This window comes from Micromys minutus (assembly GCF_963924665.1).
Source record: "Micromys minutus genome assembly, chromosome: 6".
Taxonomy (NCBI): Eukaryota; Metazoa; Chordata; class Mammalia; order Rodentia; family Muridae; genus Micromys; species Micromys minutus.
Genome location: NC_137975.1, coordinates 43744433 through 43763390, shown reverse-complemented (window position 1 = coordinate 43763390; position 18958 = coordinate 43744433). Strand labels below are relative to the sequence as shown.

Genomic DNA, 18958 nt, shown 5'->3' with positions numbered 1-18958 from the left:
TATTAATAGTTTTGCATAGACCTGGCTATGGGGGCACATACCATTAATCCTAGCAATTGGGAGGCAGAGGCATTTGGATCTCTGTGAATTTAAGGCCAGACTGGTCTACAAAGTAAGTTCCAGGACACCCAGGGCTATGCAGAGAAACAAAACAAAAACAAAGCAAAACAAAACAAAACTTTCACATAAAAGCCATAGAGCTTGTTAAAGTAAAAACAAGTATATACAGTCACCACACAGTACACAGGTGAGCTTCAGTCACAGGCCCAGGACGTGCGTACTGACAAAAATCAACATTAAACACAGATAGCAGTTATTGTTCATTAGCAAGACCAACGTTGCTAATGGCGCAGCCTATACAAAACACACACACACACACACACACACACACACACACACACTTGCTTGGAGATGTGTTTAGAGCCTTATCAATGAAATGCTCACCACAGTGAAATGTGTGGATATTCCAAGTCACCACCAGGACCTCAAGAACAGTGGGTTCCTCATCTGGTCTTCGCTATGGTGTTAGGTTCTTTTCCCACCCTTTATCCCCACAGCTCCACCCTCTTTCACTAGCTAGGAAAAAAAGAACAACAGAGCGAAGGGGAGGGAGAGGGAAAGAGGGGGAGTGGGCATGGGGGGCCACCTATTGGGACCCCAGCATTTATGTACCTTCTGAAAAGTTCTCTTAATTCTAAACATCTTGAAATCACAGAAATTTTCTGCAGCAGGCAAAACTCCGCTTCTGCTAGCACAAGAGGCAAATCAGTCAGCTGCTTCAACGCAGACCCCCAACCCCCACTCCCGGAATTAAAAAGAAAACTTATTATATTCCTGTACTTTTTTTCTCTTAAGAAACAAAATTCCAGAATTATCACTGCAAGTTTCTGTACAATTACTTTCTCTTTCCAAACTCATCATGGTTATTAATTTGACTTGTCATAGGGCTTTGCATTGCCAAAGTGTCTTAAAATACAACTTGAACAGTCAAGATGGAGATGAAGGGTCTAAGAACTTGGAAAAGCTGACGTGTAACTTGAAATCTCTGGCAAAGTGTGGAAAGCAACGTGGATGGATGTTTTCTAGTGAGGCTGAAATTTCCAAGACTACGTCAATTAAAGGAAGACAAATCTGTTAATGGAAGACTGTTCCAGTTCCTGCAGCTAAGGCAACATCCTAGACCTTGCCAACTTAAAAAACAACAAAGAAACAAACACCCTCCCAACCCAACCAAACAAACAAACAAATAGGAAGGAAAGAAGGGGAAAAAAGAACAGAGGAAAAGCAAAGGAAGAGCAGGAAGCATGGAGATAATACCAGCACTTGAGAGGCTGACGAAGGAGAATTAGCTCAACTTTGAAAGATGCCATAAAAAGCCTAAGCAATGGGGACATAGCTCAGTAAGCTGGAGCTGTGCAAACCGGACGACCTGAGTGTGATCCGTGGAGCTTACATAACGTACGTTAGCGTACACCCACAAGCGTTCCCACAAGGGGATGGGAGGTGAAGACAGGAGACCCCGCTGGAAGCTCAAGGGCCAGCTAGCATGGAGCACACGCAGCGAAGCCTTAACCAGTTAAGACGCTGCCTTAACCGGTCCCGCATGCTGTGGCGCAGTCAGACATCAGACTCAATGCTGCGCCACTCCTGAGCCTGTATGAGCATGCGCGAGTGGGCACGCGCTGGCCAAATAGATAAAACATTAAAAAGCTAAAGCCAGACTAATTATTTAACTACAAATAAGCCTAAATGAAACGGAAGTACAGGGTCTGCAACGCCTCTACGAAGGCTGCTTTACATTTGCAAATAAAGAGCTGTTTTCAAGCTAACCCAAACCAAGCCTGCCCACGTAAGTTAAGGTATCGGGGTGTTAAAATATTGTTCTGTTTAAAAGCAGCATTTGGCTGGGATTCCCATCCTGGGGTTAAAGTGGGAAAATGTTTAATTGCTTAGGAAGTAATCCTATTATGGCAGATTTCATGCATCATGAATTCTTTCTCCTAATTTGAGGAATTATGAAAAGAAAGATTTTTCTGGTAAGTACTTTTTCCGAATAGAGCATGTCCTCGGTGCTGGGAGACTGAGCAGACCTGGCCAGACAGAGGCTCTCGGCCAAGGCTTGTGCGAGGAGGCTCAAGTGAGGCGACGTCTGCTTCGGTTCCGAGCATGAGGTCATTGTAAGAACATTCTGGAAGTCGGGTATGAATGGAGGTGTTGTTTCATTAAAGTCCTGCTATTTCTCACAGAAAGCTGTGCACTGAGCAGCCATGGCAGTGTGAAGCACCTAATAGTAAATCCGTACACGTGAGAGACACGGCGTAAGGTCTTTAGGAAGTGGGAAGAGAGGTGTGGAACATGGCTTCAGTCAGCCAAGTGCCTACCAGATAAACACTAGAACCTGAGTTTGGATGCCCAGCACCCCACACATGGGGGAGTGTGCCTGTAACCCAGTACTACAGGGATGGAGACACGTACCCCCGAAATTCAGCCTCAGAGCTTCAGCCTCAGTAAGAGACTCTGACTCAAAACATCGAGGAGGAGCATGACTGAGAGTAGACAGCGGGAGCTGACCCCTACCAGCAGGTAGGTACCATATACACGTTAACCAAGTGTGTGGAACACACACACACACACACAAACACACACACACACACACACACGGGGTTGGGAAATGGTGGGTAATAAAATGACATGTGTGTCAAAGGAGTTGGAGGAGCTCCCAGCACCTGGGCAGGCATGGGTGGACAAAATGAGGAAATAGTTTTCTGATCACAAACATGACCTTCAGTGCTTTCTTTTTCTTGGAGGAAGCCCCTCCCCCAGGGGTTCTGAGGTGGAGACTTGTGGTTAAGTTGATGAATATGTCCTAAAAGGATCACTTAATTAAAAAAAAAATCTTTAAGGCCTTAATAACATTCACACCCCACAGAGCAAGCCAAGCACGATTTACGTGATTCTTTGGTGAGCCACAGACCCTTTAGGACACTGCAGAGGAGATGCATTTCTCACTGTGTGGTTCAGCAAAGTCCTCCGCACTCTTGTTTCCAGATAATTTCCACACTCCCAGTGTCCATGTTGCCTTTCTTTACCTTAACTCTTTTTTTTTAAGTTACAAAACATGCTTTTAACCAATTTGCACCTGAAATTTGGATTTTACAATGGAATGAGAGAGCTGGCTCGGCTGATAGGCCTGCCCTTTGCTGAGTGGGAGTCGCTGTGGTAAAAAGGCCAGGTTCTAGGGACCCTGGGCAGGTAAGAAGAACTGGCTGATTTCAGCCACAAGAAAAAAAATTGAGATTTCTGACCCTGAGCTTTCTCCTTTTGACTGTGAGTCTCCTAATCCAACTGGATTGGTCCTTTCCCTCCATGTGCTATTTCTTCTTTTATCTCTGAAAATGTTTTCCTCATTTCTAAGGATTACATGGTTGTAGCACCTCGTTCTGTGCCAGTCCAAGACAGGGCACAGTCATCATGAGCTTTCCCAGACTCCTGTCAAATGTCAGATGCAGCTTGTTTTAATAATTTATGTTGTGAGCCACTGGGGAAATCTTTGGCAGAGGGTTTGCATGCAGTTTACTGTCACAGAAAAGTTACCCTAGAGGCCATTAATGAGATGACAGGAAGAAGCTAGATTGATGAGGCAGCTTGAACACACACACACACACACACACACACACACACACACTCACACACTGGTGTGAAATCTTGTGGCAAAACTCTTATCTCAAGAGAAAGTCCACCAGGGTGATAGATAGCCTTGTACCCAAGATTGGCCTTCTGTCACTGTAGCGGGATGTTTCTATGCCATCTACCTTCTAGAATCTTCTCATTGGAAGGCTGGTATGGGGCAAACATGCTCCCTCAGAGCTCTGCTTCCTGAGTCTGCTTCATTGGTTGTGAACTGTCAAAACTTCCTCATCACTGTTTATGATGAACTTTGATGAGACCTTTTTTCTAGAGCACAAGCCAGTTCATCAGTATGCAAATGGGAATCCCAGACAATGTTCTATATAGTAAGAATTTTTTTCAAAGATAGAAATGTGATAAGAATATGTTTCCATTTTAATCCCAGGTGTGGGGTAAGGGGCTGCTTCAGGTTGTCCCCAGCAGGTGACTATGATTTGCCTCACGCTCTAGCAGGGGTGTGATTTTGCTAGCTGCAGATAGTATGTGAGTGTGTAATGTTGAAATTCTCGGGACTTTTCGGAGGATAAATAAATGCTAGAGCCCCAATAACAGGAGCTATTTGGCTGGTTAGATGCTGTTTGTTGTGGTTTATCAAATAGTCATGTAAGAAGAGAGAAAAAGAAGAAATAAGATAGCCCAAAGGCAAAGATAAAAATTGCCCCAAGAAACTCAATGCAGGGAGTACTCTAACAAGATCATCACCCCTTTCTCCTCTATCTCTTTTTCTCTCCTATCCAGTGTTAGGCTGTTCCAAGGGTAGAATAATGAAGATCCCACACTGTACCCAAAGTCTGGCTACAATTCTGAACTGGTATTTTAAGCAGACAGTGAATTTTACTTGTAGACACCCTGTGAAGATAAAGAGAGATTCAACACAATGCACATGTTTGAAACCCCAGTGCGTGGAAGCAGGGGTGTTCAAGGTCATTCTAGGTTATGTAGCTCCAGGCTAGCTTCCACTATATAGTGAAACCCTGTCTCCATAAAGCAATGAATGAAAATATAAGTCAGAGAGAAAGACTGGATGAAAGGGAAGGACAATTTCCTAAAAATATAGTTCATAACAGGAAGGAACAGAAACTAGGGATGAAGAGAGCATTGATGAAGTCAGAACCAGATAGCATACAGAGTAAGTATCCCAGTACACGCCATGTTAGACCGTGTGAGGATGCATCTACTCAGTCTTCAAGTCATCAATAAAGAATCCTGGTGCAAACCTACAGTCCTGGACAATTTGGGGACATGACCACCACCATGTGCTAATGCCTGACACAACAATTGAATTGCCAACCAAACCATGTGACCTACATAATGGTCCCTTCCTAGAAGTGTGAAACTTAAGCTTTGGAGACCACCCACAGTCACAGGGCTGGGATTCAAGTTGAGATTTAGATGAACTTGAGTCCTGTTATGGTTGATAAATGCAGAAAAGCTTTGAGGTTTCCCACTCCCAGGTAGCAGGCAGAGGGCAGGAGCCCAAGCCTTATGGCACAATGCCGGAGTTAGCCAGCATGCTGGCCTGGAAGCTCCCGTGGTTTGCTGACTTACACATTGTCACTGATTCATACATGGCTTAACACATAATAGAAACCTAATAAAAGCTTGTTAAGTGAGGTTATGATGTATAAGCTACATAATCAAGTCCTGAGGTCGGTCTTTTCTATTTATCTAGAGATCTCCTGTCTTGGCAGCATGTACTGTGTTAGTTCTTGTTTTCTAAGTGTCTGAGACGCCTGCCTGACAGGCTGGACACAGCCTCCTACACAGCCTGTTCTGCTGATAGTTATGGCTGCTGTCTGTAGACGTGGAGCTGCTGTTGACATCTGATTCACACGTCTGGCTTGTTCTTGGCCCTGTGAGAATTATGGTTGGGAAATAACAAATAAATAAAAAATAAGTGAGAAATAAAAACGAGGAAGGAGAAGATGATGGGTTTTGGTGGGGTAGTCTCACCATCTTATTTTCACAGGTTGTTAAGTGCTGAAGGGACATCAATCCAAGACTAATGAGGAGGTAGGGTGACATCTGGTCCCACCCCTGACTCCTGTGACTCAGAACAGCTCTGAGACTGCCCAACCAGCAACTAGTCAGTGCCTGCGTGTTGCCACATTTATGAAATCTGCCTGGGCTGTGGAGAAGGTAGAGGTGAGATTTTCACTCTAGATGAAGCTACAGCATCTGCTATAGATACTCAGGCTTGACAAGCCGACTCAAGTCCTTTGTGCTTCTTCCTACACATGAAGTATTTCATATGCAGAAAGGGAAATTGTACTTGAACTTGGACCTGGGATGGACATCTTCATGTCCTCTGTGTCCTTTGCGCATCTCTTGAATGGTCAACACTGACAGGCTCTGAGAAATGGATCTTTCTCTGTTTCTAAGAATACTTGGTTTTGTTTCCAAGACATTACTGGCTGGTTTTGTGTCAACTTGACACAAGTTAGAGTCATCAGAGAGGAAGGAACCTCAGCTGAGGAAATGCCTTCATAGAATCCAGCTGTAAGGCATTTTTGTTTTTCAAATATCAATCAATCGGGGGAGGACCCAGCCCATTGTGGGTTGATGCCATCCCTGGGCTGGTAGACCTGGGTTTTATAAGAAAGCAAGCTGAGAAAACCAGGGGAAGAAAGCCAGTAAGTAACATCCCTCCATCTGCATCAGCTCCTGCCTCCAGGTTCCTGCCCTGTGTGAGTTCCAGTCCTGACTTCCTTTGGTGATGAACAGCAATGTGTAAGTGTAAGCTGAATAAAGTCCTTCCTCGCCAACTTGCTTTTGGTTATGACATTTTGGTCCTTGTTCCAACGATAGAAACTCTAAGAGTGACAGAGTCTTATTTTAGTACAGACTGGCCTAGAACTCACAACCCTCCTACTTTAGCTTCTGCAATGCTAGGATCACAGATGGCCTATTCTCCAGGACCATGTAGTTAGAAATGAGCAGGGCAGGCAAGTTCTGCTTCTGGATCTTGGAGCCTCATGCTGACTATTTAATTTAATGATGTAAGTTCCTAAAACAAGGCTGAGAGAGCAAATGTTCCAACGGATGCCCTCATGGATATGCTAGAGTGTAAGTTACTCATCTTCCATCATTTCCCAATCCAAACATCTCATCCAGCCAGTGAAATGTCCTCCAAAAACAACCACGAGACTAACCACAGCCACAACACTTCCAGCTTCATTAAATGTTTCCAAACAACATCTAGAGACTTGACCAAACATCTTAAACCAAAAACAACAAGCTAAGAACAAACAAAAGCAAATTAAAATATGATGCAAGGAATATTGCACTTGCAGAAACAATAGAAACAACTTCGCCTTTCTGGCCCAGAGAGAGGGTCGGGTGACCACCATCGGGACTCAGGACCTACACACAGGTGGCTCAGCTCCCAGAGCAGCCTCACAAGCACTCTCCCACTTAAGCCCACGGAGACAGAACCGAGTCACTGCCATCAGAACTCACTGCCTTCTCGCAAAGAGCCAAAGACTCAGAAACAATCTCCTTCCTGAGCCCACAGGCCCTCAGACCCACAGGAGAGAAAAGCTTCCGTCAGAGACAACAAGATCACCTATAATCACAGATAACAAGATGGCAAGGGGAAAGCACAAGAACCAATTCTACATCTGATAGAGGTCTAATATCCAATACATAGAACTCAAGAAATTAGACTCCAGAGAATCAAATAATCCTATTAAAAATAGGGTACAGATCTAAATAAAGAATTCTCAACTGAAGAATACCTAATTTGCAGAGATGCACCTAAAGAAATGCTCAACATCCCTAATCTTCAGGGAAATGCAAATCAAATCAACCCTGAGATTCCACCTCACACAATCAGAATGGCTAAGATCAAAAACTCAGATTACAGCCTATGCTGGCAAGGATATGGAGAAACAGGAACACTCCTTCATTGTTGGTGGGGTTGTAAGCTGGTACAACCACTGTGGAAATCAGTCTGGCGGTTTTTCTGGAAATTAGACATAGTACTACCTGAAGACCCAGCTATTCCACTCCTGGGTATAAACCCCAAACCTGCTCCAACATATAACAAGGAACATGCTCCACAATGTTCACAGCAGCCTTATTTATAATAGCCAGAAGCTGGAAAGAACCCAGATGTCCTTCAACAGAGGAATGGAAACAGAATGTGTGGTACATTTACACAATGGAGTAATACTCAGCTATTAGAAACAATGACTTCATGAAATTCCTAGGCAAATGGATGGAACTGAGACTATAATCCTTAGTGAGGTAACCCAGTCACAAAAGAACACGCATGGTATGCACTCACTGATAAGTAGATAGTAGCTCCCAGAAAGCTCCGAAAACCCAAGAAACAATTCACAGAGCTTATGAAGCTCAAAAAGAAGGAAAGCCAAAATGGGGATGTCTCAGTTGTTCTTAAAAGGGAGAACAAAACACTCATGGGAGGAAATACAAGGTCAAATAGAGGAGCAGGGATTGAAGAAAAGATCATTCAGAGGCTGCTTCACCTGGGGATCCACCCCATATGCAGCCACCAAACCCAAGCACTATTGCTGATGCCAAGATGTACTTACTGGCATGAACCAGATAGAGATGCCTCCTCAGGACTCTGCCAGAGTCACAGAGACACAGCTGAGCATGTTTGCAGCTCTCCATCAGACTGAACACAGGGATCCCAATGAAGGTGCTAAAGAAAGGACTGAAAGAGCAAGAAAGTGTTGCAAACCCATGGGAAGAACAACATTATCAACTAACCAAACCCTCCACAATTCCCATGGACTAAAACACCAACCATTGAGCACACATGGAGAAATCTATGGCTCCAGGTGCATATGTAGCTGAAGATAGCAGTGTCTGGCATCAATGTGAGAAGAGGCCTTTGGTCCAGGGAGGGCACATTTTCCCAATTTAGGGGAATGCCAAGGCACTGAGGTGGAGAGGGTGATTAGGAGTGAGTGCACCTTAGTGAAGACAATGGGAGGGAGAGGGGAAGAGGAGTGGGGTGGGGGAAGGGGATTACATTTCAAATGCAAATACAGAGAGTATCTAATTTGAAAATGAAAAAAAAATTAAAATCAAACTAAAAAAAAGAAGAAAGTTCAAAATTATATCAGCGATAGAGATACCTAAGGAAGAACAGAGTCAAGCAGAAACACGGGTGTGAATGTACATGTGTCTGGAGAGCTGCAAACCTGCCTCCTCCAGTGGGTGCTGGTTTTCAGTTATTGGTGCTGTGAGTGTTGGTTTCTAGGGATGCTGCAGAGCCGTATGGAGCAGAACATGGAGGAAGCAAACAGAAAAAGCACAGCGGTTTTTCAAGTGTGTAGTGGTCGCACCAATTCCACAGGCACATGGATTTGCAGAGGATCTTTGTGATGTACAAACCCACCACGATTGGCAAGCCATGGAGGGTTCTTGAATGTATCCACAGTGCAGCCATCTTGACCCATGTATTAGCAGGCTGGCCTTAGACGTGGGCCCTGGAGTGGTAATAGCCCCATGCGGGGCTCCACATTATCAGACCTTCACAGAGCTTAGCTGGACTATTGACCAAGATCTGACTATTATCTTGACTCATTTTTTAAATTAATTAATTGTGAATGTTGAATGTTTGGTTTATGCTTGGCAAATTTGTATGGAGGTCAGACAACTGAGAGTTGATTCTCACCTCCAATCTTGCTTTTAGGCAAGGCCTTTCTTATTGTTTCTGTCCATGTGCTGTGGATTCTAAGCTGACTCATGAGCTTTCAGATAGGAGTGCTGGAATTCCAGATGCATGCCATTATATTTGGCTTTCTATGTGGGTTCCAGGAGTCAAACCAGGCTAGTGGGCTTGGACAGAAAGTGCTTTTACCCCACTGAGCCATGCACATGAGCCCTAACTGTATTTCTCCTTCCCATGTCCCAAGAGTCAATCAGATTCCATACTGTCACGGACTCTCCGTGACCTCTCTCAGCTCTTTGAGGTAGATGTCTTCTTTACTCAACAAGTTCAGTGGACTATGCCTGGTTGCTGGGGACAGCAGAGAGGCAGTGTCACAGGTCCTTACTACAGCACCAAGCAGTGCTTCCTGCTCTTGTTATGGGACAACCCATGCAGCATCTGGAGCACTTCGTAAGAAAACACGAGTAGGAAGCATCCTTTTGCTTGTTGTTTTTGCTTGTTGCATGGAATCAGCATTTGGGAGTTCGGGAGCTGATTAGGCTTGTCCTAATTCCCATATTTAAGTCCAATGGGGAAGTGTCAAAAAACAAATGTATGGCCTCACTGAGTGTCCTGAGTTTGGCTGAACCTAGTGCTCAGCAACAGAAAGGTTGTCAGTGTTGCCAGCCCCGAAGAGCATCTGTATCCACTGTGGACATATGTTCTGTTTACTCGATGTGGCCGTTTATAGAAACTTAGATCTGATTTTCATGAAATCATCTTCACAATTTGGAAAAAGAGAGATGGGAGTGGGAATGGCCTATATTCAGAAGCTAAACAATTGATCAAATATTATGTTCAAAATGCAGAAGTGTGGCAAAGCAGCTGCCATCTGGAACTTGGTGTTTCTGAGTTTGACTGTGAGCCAAGTGTGGTAGGGCTCCCAGGGAAGACTGCTAAGCAAATGGACCCTACCTACCATCACAGCAGAATTAGGTAAAAAGGGGACATGTGAGTTGCTATGCAAACCTTACCCAGAACTTCCCAAGGAATAATAATAATGATAATAATAATAATATTAAGGTGTTGGAGAGACTGGGGATATAGCTCAGTAGCAGAGTGTTTTTCTGGCAGGTGCACATGCCTGGGCAAACCAATATATACTGTATATTACATATTATACATCAAATATCATGTATCACATTTATTATATATCATATATTATACATTATGTTTATATATGTATATGTATTAGTACATATATGTACATATGTATAATATATTATTGAATATATATGAGTTTTTCCTCTTTATATGCACATATATATGTATATATATATAAACTATTTCACAAGAATATAAGGTATCATCTATGTTAAAAAGCTTAACCATCTGTTTTTGCAGTGTCTTAACAAATGGACCAAATAATTTATATTTGAGATCCTTTCCAAGTGGCTTTTGAGATAGGAAACTCTACTACTAATTGTGATTTAAAATGATGAGGACACGGCCGAAGACACTTTACCTTCAGTAAAAAGTGTGCAGTTGTGCCGGCTTTAGTGTAAGCATGAGAAATCTCATCTCTAGACAGAAAGTTTGAGGTCTTCATGGTCCAGCAGGTCTCGGGGCCAGGTGTGATGACAGAGGGAGATATATGATTGCATGACCCGGCAATCTTGGGATTTGACGTTCACACATGCGGTAAAAGAGTGGACTTTTATTGTATCTACTGTGAATATGCTGAAGACAGGAAATTCTGAGTGTGTGAATTAAGAAAAGTCACAGGAAAGGAAATGAAAGGGAGTTACAGGAGAGAGATGGTGGCTCACATAAAGGTTTGCCAGACATTAGGAGTTATTTTCATTTTCTTTGCTGTGTTTTTAAAGAGAATATTTCCCCCTTATCATTGCCATGAGAAAACCAGTGGGTGAATAGCCACTCACCAGAGGTAATCACTGCGCACATTAATGCCAGGGTGGTAATCCACATCCCTCCGCCAATCCCAAGATAGAACAGCTGCTACCATGGAACTCTGACGGCAGATTCTGACGCTCTTTTCAAACTCTAGTTTCTGCTGTCACAGATGAGAAGATGAGGGACGGCTGTCGGTGCCCCTGGTTTTGGAGGGATGGCACTGGATAGTTAAATGAGTTCTGCTTGGGAGCTGAGCAAACTCCTCCTATAGAGGGCACATAGTAAATGTTTTGGGCACTGTGGCTATGATGTCTCTGCCCCAGCCACGATCTTCGCTGTTACAGTCTGAGAGAAGCTGTAGGAAATACTGCATGAATGAGCAGGGCCATGCTTTGGTAAAAAACTTTATTCTGTTATAATCAGAAAAATAAAAGCTGACTTGTTCATGTGTTAGGAGAAGGTATAGAAAAAAGTGGAAGAGAAAGATGAACACTAGAAAGTTTTTGAAACTCGTAGTAAAGTGTGCTGGGGGAGATGGCTCAGTTGGTAAAGGTCCAGCCAGGAGAGGTGGGTTTGCTTGTAGCTCCAATACTGGATACGTGGAGACAGTTCTTAGAGTTTGTTGGCCTTGGCAGTGTAGCCTAACAGGCGAGTCTGAGGTCCCATTAACAGACCCTGCCTCAAACATTAAGGTGATTAACTCCTGATCCTGTTGAATGATAGACAATGTTGATCTCTGGCTTAAACACACACACACACACACACACACACACACACACACACACACACACACAGTGAGAATGGAGTGGCTTTTGAAGTCAGTGGCTTCCAAGCCCAACCACTTATGTCATTTCTAAGTTTTGCCTCCAGAGATGGCTACTATGTAGGCTTAGGAATATTTTTATATTCTTCAGAAAGATGATTAGTTAGTGTTGCCAACTTGACAGGATCCAGAACCATCTGGGAAGGCCTGTAGACATGCCTGGGTGACATTATCTCAACTGAGTTACTCCAGGTAGGAAGACCTTCCTACTCTGTGTCCCCTTCCTCTTGGCCGGGATCTTGGATTAAATAAATGGAGAGAGGGAGCAGATTAGCTGCATGGATTCATTGCTCTCTGCTTCCTGATTGTGGATGTGATGTGACCAGCTGTGAGCAGCTCCTGTCACCACGATTAACTGGTGCGGCCTCGAACCATGAGCCAGAAAGATCCTTCTCCCCTAAGTTGCTTGGTAGAGTATTTTATCACAGCAGAAGTAAAATAAAACAAGACTCCCTCTTTTAGAAAACCGAGAACTAAATTACTGACTGCTGGACTAAAGGGAAATGTCAGGGAAATGTGTGATGCTGTGAACGGACTCTCTCTGTAGGGTGAGGGTGAGGTCCCAGGCTGTGAGAGGCTCAAGTCTACCATACATGAGACAAACAGCCAGTCCGAATGGGAATAGAGCTGAATTTTAACCTTGGCTATGCCACCACAGTGACCTAAATAACCCCAATTCTCCAGTCCAAGGTTCTGTGACAGAAGATAGTATGAAAATGGAGTAACTTCTGGTGGACCCTAGCAAACTGGAGCAAGGAGAGCATAAAGAAGGGGCTTTCATACACCCCTGTGAGAATGACTATAAGGCACCACAACACTGGCAACCCACCACAACGGTTCACACACAGTACATTCATAGGAACATCTGCCTAGTAACGACCAAGTCAGTTGGGACCAGTGATTCTCTTGCATCAGCATCCAAGGATAATTATTTCAAAACAACAGATACCATCTATATCCCTTCACCTTTCAACTCTTCTCATGCTTCCCTGGGCTCCCTGCAGAACCCAGGTGTAAGCCTTCTATAGCTAAATACAATCATGCTGCACCTTTGCCACTCCCTAATGTTCCAGCATCGAGTGTGGCATTTTATAAGACAGATTTATTGCAGTCCAGACTACGAAATTATAATCTTTTGTCTTCTCTCTCATGAAGTTAAGCTGTACAGTGTTTGAGATAGAAAAGTACAGATGGTGCATTTAACTGCTCGGCAGGGTTTTCATGTGATTAATAGACAAACAGAACAAACTTCTGGGGGGCATTCAGACTAACAGAAAGGTAGCCACTGTATTCTACAGGGTTTTCTTTCAGAAAGGAACCAGGTTAAGTGCACTTGCTCTGTGCCCATCTGACTACAGAGTTAACTCAGAAAGACACAAATAGACTCAAAGGAAAGCTGGCGAGAGGCTGAGCAATGGGCTGCTGGTATGTTGGCAGGTTCCCCTTTCTGGAACAAGACACCAGAGGTTGTCAACTTAAAATGGAAAACTTGAGTTTCAAGGGCATCCCTGTGCATCCCAACTTTCATTTACTAGGCCTCCCCATCATATCATCATACACACACACACACACACACACACACACACACACACACACACACACACGTAAAATGTCTCATCAGATAACAACCTGTGAAGGTCAGCTTTCTCATTCTACATGTGGATTCCAGGGATTGAACCAGGTCAACAGTCTTGGCAGCAAGAGCCTTGACCTGCTGAGCCATCTTGCCAACCCCTACCCTCTCTTTTTTTATTAGCACACATTCACTGTACAAAATAACAAGAATCATTACGACCTTTTCACAGATAACATATATTTTGGTCCTATTCACCCTCCAATCATCCTGTTATTCCCTTCCTTCCCATTGGTCTCCCTCCTCTTTGCAAATGGTCCCTCTTGTATTTCAGTCATAGAATAATATCCCTTTAAAGGCTGACTCTGCGTATGAGAAGATGTATTGTTTGAGACTGACTTGATTCACTCAGTGTAGTCTACAGTTCCTAGCATTCTCTGTAAATGACACAATTTCATTTTTATTATTGGGGAATAGAACTCCACTATGTATACACAGCACATTTGTTTAAACCATTAGCTAGTTGCTGGACCTTAGGCTATTTTGAACAGTGGCACAGTGTACATGGGCAGGGCTGGGGAGATGAGTTGGGGATAAAGTACATGTGAAAGTATGAAGAGCCGGGCAGGTGTGGTAAGCCCAGCACTCAGGAGGCATGGACCAGCAATCCCTAAGGCAAGCTGGCTGGTGAAGGTATCCAGAATTGGTGGGCTCCAGGTTTAGTGAGAGATCCTGAATCAATAAATATAAGATTGATGGGAAAAAAGCCAACTTTGAGTCTCAACACACATGGACACACATGTATGGAGGTTTACACATATAAACATATATATATATATATATATATATATATATATATATATATATACACATACATATACATATACATATACATGTGTGAGCACACACACTGTGCATACAGAACAGCAGCAGCAGCAGCAACAAAAGAGAAGTTAAGATATCCTGACCCAGTGTCTTTATCACCCCAGAATAGCAAGCTGGGCCATTGGTCGTTCTGATTTTAGTTTCTTGAGGAACCTTCATACTGCTTTCCAAACATGCCACACTAACATCATACAAGGGTTCCTTTCCACACTCACTATTTTTTTAACTTATTCATTTTACAACTTTATTGCCCCCTCCTTCTTCACATCGAGGTCGTTTGGGGCCCCACTGAATATCCTCCCCCCTTCCTGCCCTGCACTTCAAGTCTCTGTGAGGCCAGACAGGGTAGCCCAGCTAGAAGGACACATCTCACAGACAGGCAGCAGCTTTTGGGAGAGCCCCCACTCCAGTTGTTCACGGCCCATATGAAAACTGTGCTGCACATCTGCTACATATGAGCAGGGAGGCCTAGGTCCAGCCCGCCTTTATTCTTGGGTTGGTGGTTCAGACTCTGAGAGCCCCAAGGGTCCAGGTTAGTTGATTCTGTAGGTCTTCCTATGGAGTTCCTATCCCCTTTGGGACCCACAATCTGTCCTCCTATTCTTCTCTAAAAGTCTCCAAGCTCCATCCACTGTTTGGCCGTGGGTGTCTGTATCTGAGTCCGCTGGTGGGTGGAACCTCTCAGAGAATGACCTCTCTGCAGCGCAGCCTGAAGAGGCCACCTGATGTATCCAGACAGGAACAGGAGGAGCGATAGAGACACCAACCCACCCACAAAACTCTCAACCCCAGATTTATCCTGTCTACAAGTGAAACAGGCACAGGGAAGGGAGCAGAGGCCAAGGGAATGGCCAACTAACCACTTGAGAGCCATCCATGGGCAAGCACCAGTCACTAACACTATTCAGCATACTCTGCTATACTTGCAGGCAGGAGAAGTCTTGTGTTCCTACTGATAGCCATGCTGACTGGGGTGAGATGTGATTTCAATGAGGATTTCATTTGGGTTTCTTAGACAAGTCCCCACCTTCTACAGTTTCTACCTCCTTTCAATAGTGCCACAGGCTGGGGACCAGGGGACCAAGTAGTCAGCACAGAGGTCTTAGTGGGAAATTCAAATATACATATATATATATATATATATGTATATATATATATATATATATGTATGTATATATATAGTAACAAATTACTTTCCATGAAAGCTTGATGCTACCTATGGTAGGGCTACTGGTAACCTTGTTTTTTATGTCTGTATGTGGTGTACATGTGTGTGTGTGCATGTGTATGCCGGTGGGTAGACCTGAGGTTTGATACCAAGAGTCTTTATCAACGGTTCTGTATCTTATCTATTGAGTCAGGGTCACTTACTGCACCCGCAGCTTGCCAATATGGCTAGTCTGGCTTGTCAGAGCGCTCTCCCTCTCCCACCTTTGGATTTAGTAGTGAGTTGCTATGCCCACCTGGCATTTATGTGGGCGCTACAGATCTTAACTTGGAGCCTAATGCTTGTGGGCCAAGTGCTCTACCTGCGAGCTGTCCCCAGCCCTGTGATTGGTTTTTGACTTGTCTGCTGTGTAAGAAGTCCATTGTCATTCCTGTATCTTCTCCATCACTGTAGATCGATGGCTCTAGGGAGGTAAAAGTTGTCATGTCTCTTTACCTGTCCACAGAATGGCCGGGGGCACCCCTCCTATTACACTTTGTCCCCAGCACAGAGAGGCAGAGCTAAGAGTCATCAAAGTGCTTTATTCGTAAAGCCCAGCTCACGACTCAAGTGTGCACGCTGTTAGCACTGTTCTCGCTCTTATCCAAACAGCTTATTTGGATGACAGAGATGGTTACAGACAAAAACCAAAGCATTTTTGTAAACTTCTAAAAGCATACAGATTGGCCACAGAGGAAATGGTTACTCAAATCTTGTATGTGTACCTTCATTTTTTTTTTTTTTTTAACTTTAGGGTCTTGGGTTTGTAAGTTTGGGAATCAAAGGTTAACAGCAGAGCTTCGGAACACTCAAATGGATTAGATACCACAATTAACAGTGCCCGGAAACCGATTTATACAGCATTGATTATTTTAAATGCATCAAATACAGATTTGCACAACTATGTTACAGTGGAGTTAACATCATCAGCTAATGAGTGTGTGGCAGGTCAGTACACAGGAGTCAGATGGGTTGATCCTGGCTTCCAGAGGCTGAGAAGGCAGCCCACACATGTTGGGCACAGCTGTACCTGGAGAGGCCAAAATAAAAGTGACAGGGAAGGCAGCCTGGCAGGGGACTTATAATTATCACAGAGTGCATTTTTTTTTCTTTTCTAAAACTGCCTACAGAAACCAGCTCACATTTTAGATGGGGCTTTAAAGGCACAGCTGCAGCACAGCTTATAAGTTGGTAACGTACTCTGAGCAAATCTAGGGCTCTGTCTGTAACTTGAGGCCTTTCAGGAACTCAGGGAAGTTGTATATTGACAATTGATGCTGGAAGGTGTTCTTTCCCCTACGTCTCAGTTAAACATGATCAGTACAGTCTAGGGCAATGAACTTACGTACCCAGACTTTGGGTTTAATCTTTTTATAGAAAAGAAAACCCATTAGGTTGATAAATACACTTCTTGAGGAACAGAATCCTTTTGCTTTTATGTGATAGACTGTCTACTAAGTACTTTGAACAAAACACTCAGAAACATAACTGCAAGACATCTCAAGACACAACAAACATTATGTTCCCTACACTGCAAAATGGCTTTACATGTAAACTTCAAAAATCACATGCTGTATATTAAATTTTTAGATTCAAAAATATCCCTGTTTCTCTAACCATGTAAACAGTAAAACTGAGGGTTTCAGTTAAAGGGATAATTCATAACAAAATTCCATTCCTTAACAATGGTTAAACATAAATCTCATTTAATTGGGATTTGCCTTCGGTCACAGGAGGGTGTTAACTCCTTGCTCATCTTCCTGCAGCAGGGAGGTATAGCTGCAACTGCCCCAAACTATGTACCTTCAGGGAAGTTCTACTTCTGTTTGCAGAGTGAATTCCTGCAGCTCAACGTAAGGGTGTTAACAATGACAGGCTCCAGGTGGGAAAAAAGAAGCAAGCGGTTTTCCTGGAGGTGAAATTGTAGACAGGTTCTTGGCATCAGACTCTTGGAAGATGAAGGGCTCAGCCTGGAACAACTGGGGACAGTGACCATTAGGGGAGAAACCTGAACCAGTCAGTACACAGGGGACACTAGCATTTTCAGGAGTAGTCTTTCTGTGGGCCAGGAGTGTGACATTTGATATAAATTTTTCTTTCTTTTAACCATCCTCATCAGCACCATCACCATCACGAGGAACAATCTCACATCTTTCAAGTCAGAAAACAAACTAATCAACAGTTTCTCTTGTGGTGCTGCCATGAGGTACATTTCTGTTCCCCTCCCCCATGGGCTTGTCTCTTCACCTTTTCATGCGGCCACAGCTGGAATCAGAGGGGTCTGGTTGTTACGAGCTCTGATTCAAGCTGATCGGTTTTAATTAATTAATAATTAATTAATTAAAAATGTGCGCGAGAGGGCACACACGTGTGCACACACGCATGTGCACACACATACAGAGTCAGAAATAGCGATGCTGGGAAATATCAGGTAGCTGTTAAAGCGAGTAGCTCCAACTTCAGTCATCTCGGCTTGAAGATGTAAACAAGGTTTGCTTCCTGCAAGGTGAGTGCTCTGTGGAGTTCGGTTTTCCTCTTTTCCTATACCGAAGTCACCACCAGCTTTCCCGAGCTCATGCCCATCCGAGGCTATGCAGGAGGTTACGTCAAGATGTGCCCAATAAAGTCCAAAAAGCGCTTTGAATACTGCTCTGGGTTCACGGTCGAGATCTCAGCTCCAGCCTGGGGGATCGGGAAGGAAAAGGACAGTGACAGAATGCTCACGATCGCCCCAAATTACTGTCCAGTGTCCACAGCCATTTCCAAAAGCAGCTGAGCACTAAGCTAGTCATTTATTTTGGGGAGCCAGTAGTTGGGGATTGAACATGCTTGGCCAGCTCACCACTAAAGTCATGCCCCAACCCTAAAGCTAAGAACACAGCTAAATGGCCTCTGCTCTCAAACCACTACTTACAGGTATCTCTGCTATTTGGCCAAATGCATCTCAACTCCTGGAAACCTGTGCGTGAAAATGAGACCCAGTCTTGCAGTGCACCACAGACTACTAAACAGTCTTCTGGCATAGCAGTTAGGAGCACAGGTTGCTCTTCCAGGGCCCAGCTTTTAGTCTCAGCACCCACATGGCCCCTTTGAGCTGTCTATAGCTACAGTTAGAGACACACAGCTCCACAGGAGCTAACACTCTCTCCTGCTGTCTGTGGGTAGCATGCATGCATGTGGTATACACAGATGTGCATGTGGTAAAACACCCATACACATGAAATGGAGAGAAATCTTATAACA

General features: G+C 44.0%; 1 protein-coding gene across 2 annotated transcripts in view; it reads right to left on the bottom strand.

The window, feature by feature from the left end:
- Positions 1-16347: 16347 nt before the first annotated feature.
- The window catches only part of PIP4K2A (phosphatidylinositol-5-phosphate 4-kinase type 2 alpha), a 156868-nt gene continuing 154257 nt past the window's right edge, over positions 16348-18958 (bottom strand). Inside the window, exons 10-11 of one of the 2 annotated variants that reach the window (XR_013975049.1) lie at positions 17794-18397; positions 16348-17147 (exon numbers count right to left, since the gene is read on the bottom strand). Coding sequence is in view for 1 of the 2 variants with exons in the window: in XM_080917749.1 (XP_080773875.1) it covers positions 18317-18397 (81 nt within the window). In the remaining variant the exon portion in view is untranslated. Of the gene's footprint in view, positions 18398-18958 lie in introns of both variants that reach the window. The other variant, XM_080917749.1, reaches the window with a different exon arrangement.